At 41.7% G+C, this 8,647-nt stretch overlaps 1 protein-coding gene across 1 annotated transcript in view; it reads left to right on the top strand.

Annotated features, from left to right (window-relative positions):
• The window catches only part of LOC137655227 (neuropeptide-like protein 31), a 7,868-nt gene extending 2,892 nt beyond the window's left edge, over positions 1-4,976 (top strand). Inside the window, exon 2 of the mRNA XM_068389112.1 lies at positions 4,653-4,976. Within this exon, the coding sequence (XP_068245213.1) occupies positions 4,653-4,976 (324 nt within the window). The remainder of the gene's footprint in view (positions 1-4,652) is intronic.
• Positions 4,977-8,647: the final 3,671 nt, after the last annotated feature.

Here is an 8,647-nt window from a genome sequence, read left to right as displayed (position 1 = left end):
AGGAAGCAGCAGGGCCTACCGGAACTGCGTCACAATCGCTCGCCATTCATTCCTATTTCTAGCACGCTCTCTTGCCTCTCTCACATCTATCCTCCTATCACCCAGAGCTTTCTTCACACCATCCATCCACCCAAACCTTGGCCTTCCTCTTGTACTTCTCCCATCAGCTCTTGCATTCATCACCTTCTTTAGCAGACAGCCATTTTCCATTCTCTCAACATGGCCAAACCACCTCAACACATTCATATCCACTCTAGCCGCTAACACATTTCTTACACCCGTTCTCACCCTCACCACTTCGTTCCTAACCCTATCTACTCGAGATACACCAGCCATACTCCTTAGACACTTCATCTCAAACACATTCGATTTCTGTCTCTCCATCACTTTCATTCCCCACAACTCCGATCCATACATCACAGTTGGTACAATCACTTTCTCATATAGAACTCTCTTTACATTCATGCCCAACCCTCTTTTTTTTTACTACTCCCTTAACTGCCCCCAACACTTTGCATCCTTCATTCACTCTCTGACGTACATCTGCTTCCACTCCACCATTTGCTGCAACAACAGACACCAAGTACTTAAACTGATCCACCTCCTCAAGTAACTCTCCATTCAACATGACATTCAACCTTGCACCACCTTCCCTTCTCGTACATCTCATAACCTTACTTTTACCCACATTAACTCTCAACTTCCTTCTCTCACACACCCTTCCAAATTCTGTCACTAGTCGGTCAAGCTTCTCTTCTGTGTCTGCTACCAGTACAGTATCATCCGCAAACAACAACTGATTTACCTCCCATTCATGATCATTCTCGCCTACCAGTTTTAATCCTCGTCCAAGCACCCGAGCATTCACCTCTCTCACCACTCCATCAACATACAAGTTAAACAACCACGGCGACATCACACATCCCTGTCTCAGCCCCACTCTCACCGGAAACCAATCGCTTACTTCATTTCCTATTCTAACACATGCTTTACTACCTTTGTAGAAACTTTTCACTGCTTGCAACAACCTTCCACCAACTCCATATAACCTCATCACATTCCACATTGCTTCCCTATCAACTCTATCATACGCTTTCTCCAGATCCATAAATGCAACATACACCTCCTTACCTTTTGCTAAATATTTCTCGCATATCTCCCTAACTGTAAAAATCTGATTCATACAACCCCTACCTCTTCTAAAACCACCCTGTACTTCCAAGATTGCATTCTCTGTTTTATCCTTAATCCTATTAATCATTACTCTACCATACACTTTTCCAACTACACTCAACAAACTAATACCTCTTGAATTACAACACTCATGCACATCTCCCTTACCCTTATATAGTGGTACAATACACGCGCAAACCCAATCAACTGGTACCATTGACAACACAAAACACATATCAAACAATCTCACCAACCATTCAAGTACAGTCACACCCCCTTCCTTCAACATCTCAGCTTTCACACCATCCATACCAGATGCTTTTCCTACTCTCGTTTCATCTAGTGCTCTCCTCACTTCCTCTATTGTAATCTCTCTCTCATTCTCATCTCCCATCACTGGCACCTCAACACCTGGAACAGCAATTATATCTGCCTCCCTATTATCCTCAACATTCAGCAAATTTTCAAAATATTCCGCCCACCTTTTCCTTGCCTCCTCTCCTTTTAACAACCTTCCATTTCCATCTTTCACTGTCTCTTCAATTCTTGCGCCAGCCTTCCTTACTCTCTTCACTTCTTTCCAAAACTACTTCTTATTCTCCTCATATGACTGACCCAGTCCCTGACCCCACCTCAGGTCAGCTGCCCTCTTTGCCTCACGTACCTTGCGCTTTACTTCCACATTTTTCTCTCTATATTTTTCATACTTCTCTATACTATTACTCTGCATCCATTCTTCAAAAGCCCTCTTTTTCTCTTCCACTTTTACCTTCACTCCTTCATTCCACCATTCACTGCCCTTCCTCATGCTGCCTCCAACAACCTTCTTGCCACATACATCACTTGCAATCCCAACAAAATTTTCTTTTGCTAACTTCCACTCCTCCTCTGAATTACCAGTTTCTCTTACTCTCACCTCGTCAATGCCATTTTCAACCTTTCCTGATATTTACTTTTTACCCCCGGTTTTATTAGCTCTTCAACCCTCACTAGCTCCCTTTTACATCCACCTACTCTATTCCCCCACTCTTAAGCTACAACTAATTTTCCTTCCACCAAAAAATGATCAGACATACCGTAAGCCATACCCCTAAACACGTGCACGTCTTTCAATCTTCCAAACATTCTTTTAGTTATCAACACATAATCCATTAATGCCCTTTCTACTACTCTTCCATTTGCCATTCTTACCCATGTATACTTATTTTTATCTTTCTTTTTAAAAAAGCTAGCACTTATTACCATCTCTTGTTCAACACACATATCTACCAGTCTCTCACCACTCTCATTTTCACCTGGTACGCCATACTTCCCAATGACACCTTCTACCTCTCCAGCGCCCACTCTAGCATTTAAGTCACCCATGACAACTACATAATTCCTTCTACCCAGTCCTTCTACACACCTAAATAATTCATTCCAAAACTCATTCCGCTCTTCTTCACTTTTCTCACTACTTGGCCCATACGCACTGACAAACGCCCAACATTCCCTACCCAACCTAACCCTTACCCACATTAACCTAGATGATATCTCCTTCCATTCCACTACTTTACCTGTCATCCATTCACTCAGCAATAAAGCCACACCCTCTCTTGCTCTTCCCCTTTCAATCCCAGACACTCTACCAGACATTTCACCAAACATCAATTCACCCTTTCCTTTCATCTTTGTCTCACACAAGGCCAATTCATCCATCCTTCTACTTCTAAACATACTTCCAATTTCACATCTTTTACTCTCTATCGTACTACATCCACGCACATTCAAACACCCCAAAACTAGAGTGCGGGAAGCAGTCACTATCCCCCCCGCTCCATCTCTTTGATAATGTCTCACAGGATTTTTTATACAGGAGAGGGGGTTCCCAGCCCCCTCGTCCCGTCCCTTTTAGTCGCCTCTTACGACACGCATGGATAACGTTGGCGCTACTCTAATTGTTTTCATGCCCCCGCGGCCACAGGGGGCATAATATATCCATATATATATATAAATATATATATATATATATATATATACATATACATATATATATATATATATATATATATATATATATATATATAAATATCCATGTGTATATATATATATATATATATATATATATATATATATATATATATATATATATATATATATGTGTGTGTGTGTGTGTGTGGGTGTGTGTGTGTGTGTGAGTGTGTGTGTGTGTGTTATTGTGTTAGTAAGTCTCTAATCTTTCTAAGCAAATGAGCCCCAACTTATGTACTGTAGATGTCGAAATACTTTTCATTGGTCTTCAAATTCCGTGAACTATAAGTAACGATTCTACCAGGAAACAGTTACAATAGAAATTTCGTCGGAATAAGTTTTCATTAAGTGAATTCCTTTTAAAAGAACCAGGTTGCCTTGATTCAATAAACTTCCTTTATAAGAGAGATGTCCGTATTCAGAAGGTAATTTATTCCGATGACTGTTCAAACCAGCTGACATCTTGTGTTCATAGCTTTCCTACAACACATATGAGATCAGTGGGTACGAAACCATAAGGCGGGAGAGCTGACGTTTGCAATAAGATCCAGACATCAAAGACATATTGTTAATGTTGAATTAAAATGTCCCTTTTGCTAGCAATTTTCTCTTTCTTGTAAGAGCAGCCTTCAACCATTTATACAAATAGTTACATACTAAATAATAGAGCGATAGGGTCTCTGTGAAATTCATGAGCATTTAAGTCGGAAATAAAAGCGAGTTTTAACGCACGGAAAGTTCTAAATAACATAGTCCATGCTTCTAAAATTAGTACATATCATGCGTTTTCTTCAGTCTATAATCATTCATTACAGTAATTGGTGTTTTTAGGTGAGATCTTAACTTAGTTGTGGTTTCTCTGTTATATAACAGTGATATGAATATCTTTTTCTCTTATTACATGGTAAAATAACCTTAGCCTTGGAAGTAATTCAGATTTGAGCAGAATTTTCAAACAAAATAAAGATAAAATAATTGAATGTGACAAACTATTTAAACGATATTCGTGCATACAATTCTCTTTGATGTTCCAATTTCTATGTTATTCTTCTTATTTTTTTTAAAAATAAAATCAAAATGGTTCATTCTCGGATATTTCCAAACCTAGTCATCAACTTAACTATTCCTAGAATATACTCAATGTAGTATACACCATAGGGTTATCAAAATTTTGTACTTTTGTAATATTTTTCTCTCTCTCTCTCTCTCTCTCTCTCTCTCTCTCTCTCTCTCTCTCTCTCTCTCTCTCTCTCTCTCTCTCTCTCTCTCTCTCTCTGTATATATATATATATATATATATGTGTGTGTGTGTGTGTGTGTGTGTGTGTGTGCGTGTGTGTGTATTGGTACGAACACAAAAATATCGGCAATGCTTTTTCACGCCATAACAGATAGGATATAAAACTCATAACTATAGACTGACATCGCGTTCATGTTTCAAACATTTAATTATTTTTCTAATTTTTCAGATTGCTTTCAAGTTAGCTTTGGGCTTATTCCTCTTGGTGGCCAACGTCTGGGCAAATGGCGGGTATGGAGGTTTCGGACACGGGGGCTTTGGTGGACACGGCACATCCTTTGGTACTTTCGTGAATCATGGATCCTTTGGTGGCCACGGAGGATTCCACGGTGGACACGGAGGCTTCCACGGAGGACATCGAGGCTTCCACGGGCTTGGAAGCGGATACGGATCAGGAGGCACATCCTACAGCGTCGTTAATCTCGGGGCTCCGATCAGATCTGGATACGGAGGAGGATTCCATCATGGCGGATTCTCTGGGTTTGGGAAGTAGAAGATTTATCTCGAAGAAAGTTGACCTCAAAAACAGTTTTTGAGGAATAAAAACGAATCAATGAATTTTTCTTTCCTCTAAAAACTTTCTTCTATTAGATTGTGCTGGTTTTACTAAAAATATCTCATTTAGTTTTAGGATTTTCGTTGACAAATGTAAGTTTGGAAAAGATGGAAACATTGTATGCACTGTTGTTCTCTTTGGAGATACCTTTATCTATCTTTTGAAATTTAGAGTGGATTTGCTCTTCCAGAGAGTCAACCATTTTGCTCAACTTTGTCCAGTCAACTCCAAAATAGTAGACTATATATACTATGGATGAATGAATGAATGAATGAATAGATAATTATAAATTGTCTCGTGCCGTGATTCCAACTAATTATACGATATGATTTTTTCAACAATAATTGTTTAAAAAGATATCATATGCAGTTAAAGTGGAGGACCCTTTTGTACAGTTAATACCTCTCCATTTGAATCCTAAAAATAATTAATTGTCTTAAAATGCAACATTAATCGTTTTTTTAATCTATGTTATCAAATTGAATTTAATGCAATCGTTCTCATAATTTTACCAAATGTATTTACTTCAATGTAAACAAGTTTAGGCTTATTGTATCGTGTAAAAATATACCGTTGTTATTATTCCATTTTTTATTGGAAATTATTATTTTTTTCATCGATGCTAAAGATGGAAACGTAACTTAGAAAACACTGTTGTATAATAAAGTTTACTTTACAATTTAAAATTTGTATAATTGTGTTCTTAGAATACCTATTGTCAGTTTACGTAAGTATTTGTGTCATACAGCGTATATGGTTTAAATATATAACACGGATATTGAATGGAGCAAACCACATTGATATCCTGAGAACAAATTAAAAGCAGCCAGTTCTAAGCAAACGCAAAAATAGATCACAAAAAAAAGAAAAAAAAAAAAGAGAAAAAAAAATGTCTTTGGAATCCCCTCGTGACTAAGTGTCGCATATTCTGAATGCACTGGACCAAAGTTAAGCTCAAATTTCAATACGATTACAAACCATGATAAAAATTAACTGAAAGAAAATTTAATCTAAGTAAAGTCTAATAAGTCTAATAACACCTACAATACCAAATCTTGATGCTTAGTTTCGATTAAGTAAATGATTGAAGACAATACGTAACACCTAAAATCGACTTTGAAAATACTCTATCATTAAAAAGTGTTGCAATAGATAATTGGTATTATTTAGTGCTAATGTCAGTAATTTTAGATTCTTAAGGCTTTTGGACTATCATTGCACTAAGAATACGTAAAAATTGGCGAAAAGTAATACCAGACACCAGCAAAATATTTCTGTGAAAGAAAAAGTCTCACGTGTCTGTTATACATTAATCTGATTATTGTACCAACCGTGTGTCACACAATTGTACATAATTCCTTTTGCATATATTATGCTTATATCTTCGCTCTTCCCTCGCACTAAACGAACATGAAAATTCATGTCTGCTGTTTCCTCTGTAACATTGTCTGTCTTGTTAACTTGTTATGTCCTGTTGCCTTGAGGTTTTGTATATAAAGGAGAGTGTTCTATAACAATATAACTCAGTTGATTGCATCCTGCCTTTGAGTTCACAACCCTCTCTCGGCTCGTCACATTGGTGACCCCGGAAGTCGACTCGCTCCCACTGCCTTCCACCCCCACCTCCCTCGCCCCTCCATTGTTGGTACTATGACGGACACGGACTCTACTACAGCAGTTGGCGCTGCGGCCGCCCCGTTGAAACTTTCACCGTTCGCCAGCGGAGAAGCGTTTGCTTAGTTTCAACGCGCAGAAGTCCACTTTCGTATCAGGGGCGTGACTCGCTCAACCACCAAAGCGGATTATGTTCTCGCGGCGATACCCGAGGACACCTTCCCAGAAATATCCGACAGGCTTTGTGAACAAGGAGACACCCTAATAGCGTATGACGCCCTCAAAACAAACCTTCTGCAGCAGTACTCGCCGTCGCCAGCCGCCCGTATAGCATAGCTTTTTCAGCTCTCGCAACAACCGTTGGGGGATCAAAGGGCTTCGCTTGCCCTTAGGGAAATGACCAGTATCGCTCGCCTTCAACCTGCCGCAGACGGCTCTCCTCGTGAGGTGAACCTACTTCGTGCCCTTTGGATACGCCGTTTACCCGAACCTGTACGCGCTGCCATACCCGATGTCGATAGTTTACTCATAAAGGACTTGATGACCAAAGCCGACGCCCTTATGGACAGCCACTTCAAGACCTCCATCAACGCCTCCACCCCTGACGACGAGGATGCCTATTCAACGTCAACCGAAGCCGACATGAATGCCGTAGGACATACACGCCTACCCCGTGACGTGCCGAAGCGGCGACAAAGCCGCCCACCACCCACCAATCGCTCGCGCCCCAACGAACGACTTCTACAGCCACTTACTACCTCCCATCCGCCGCAATTTTGCTACTACCACTTCAGATTTGGGGCAACCGCGAAGAAATGTGCCAAGGATTGTCAGTGGCCAAAAAACGTGTAAGTAGGCCATCGCTTGTGGCGGTGGCCTCCCATGTTTCTAATCTTTTCTTTTTACAGGATGCAGGAACGGGCGTGCGATTTTTGGTAGACACGGGTGCTTGTCGTTCTCTTTTGCCAAGGAAACTCTTCAAGGCACGACGTAGTCTGTCTACATCTGCCGACGTCCGCTCGGTAGCTGCCAATGGATCTGCGATACCCACCTACAGTTACGAGAACCTCACATTATCGTTCGGAAACGGTAAATTCAATTGGAAGTTTCTCGTTGCTGACGTCACAATGCCAATCCTCGGTGCGGATTTCCTCTCTCATTTCCACCTTCTGGTCGATGTCGCCCACCGACGATTGGTTAACGCAGACTCGTACTTGTCGACACCTCTTCAACCCGCCCCCTCTAACCTCGCTCTCCACATCAGCGCACCCACGGATGCACACGCCCACCTCCTCACGTCGTACCCGGAAGTTTTCCGTCCAGAACTTCGCCAAACGCCCACGGTTCCTGCCAAGCACGGTATTTATCACCATATCAAGACGACGGGACCCCCAGTCTTCGCAAAATTCAGACGTCTGGCACCGGAACGATTGGCCGCCGCCAAACAGACGTTCGCCGAAATGGAGAAAATGGGCCTTTGCCAAAAGGCCTCCAGCCCATGGTCGTCACCCTTACACATCGTTCTGAAGAAAGACGGCTCCCTCCGTCCGTGCGGGGATTACAGGCGCCTGAACATGCAAACAGAACCGGATCACTACCCCCTCCCAAACATTGCCGATGTGACCTCCTACCTGCACAAAGCGAAGGTTTCTCTACGCTCGACCTCCTGAAGGGGTATTATCAGGTGCCTATGAACCCAGAAGACATCTCCAAGACCGCCATCACCACTCCGTTTGGCACATGCACCTTCAATTACTTCTGTTTTGGCCTTCGTAATGCTGGGGCAACGTTTCAACGTCTCATGGATGGCATCTTAGGGGACCTCCCTTTCTGTGTATGTTATATGGACGACATACTTGTGTTCTCCTCCTCAAAAGAGGAACACCTCCGTCACCTGCGCATCGTGCTCGACCGCCTGCAACAAAACGGCCTTGTAGTCCGGTACGACAAGTGTACCTTTGGCGCCAACGAAGTGTGGTTCTTAGGGCACCGTA

This window comes from Palaemon carinicauda, chromosome 16, assembly GCF_036898095.1.
Source record: "Palaemon carinicauda isolate YSFRI2023 chromosome 16, ASM3689809v2, whole genome shotgun sequence".
Lineage (NCBI taxonomy): Eukaryota > Metazoa > Arthropoda > Malacostraca > Decapoda > Palaemonidae > Palaemon > Palaemon carinicauda.
This window is presented reverse-complemented; position numbering and strand designations above follow the sequence as displayed.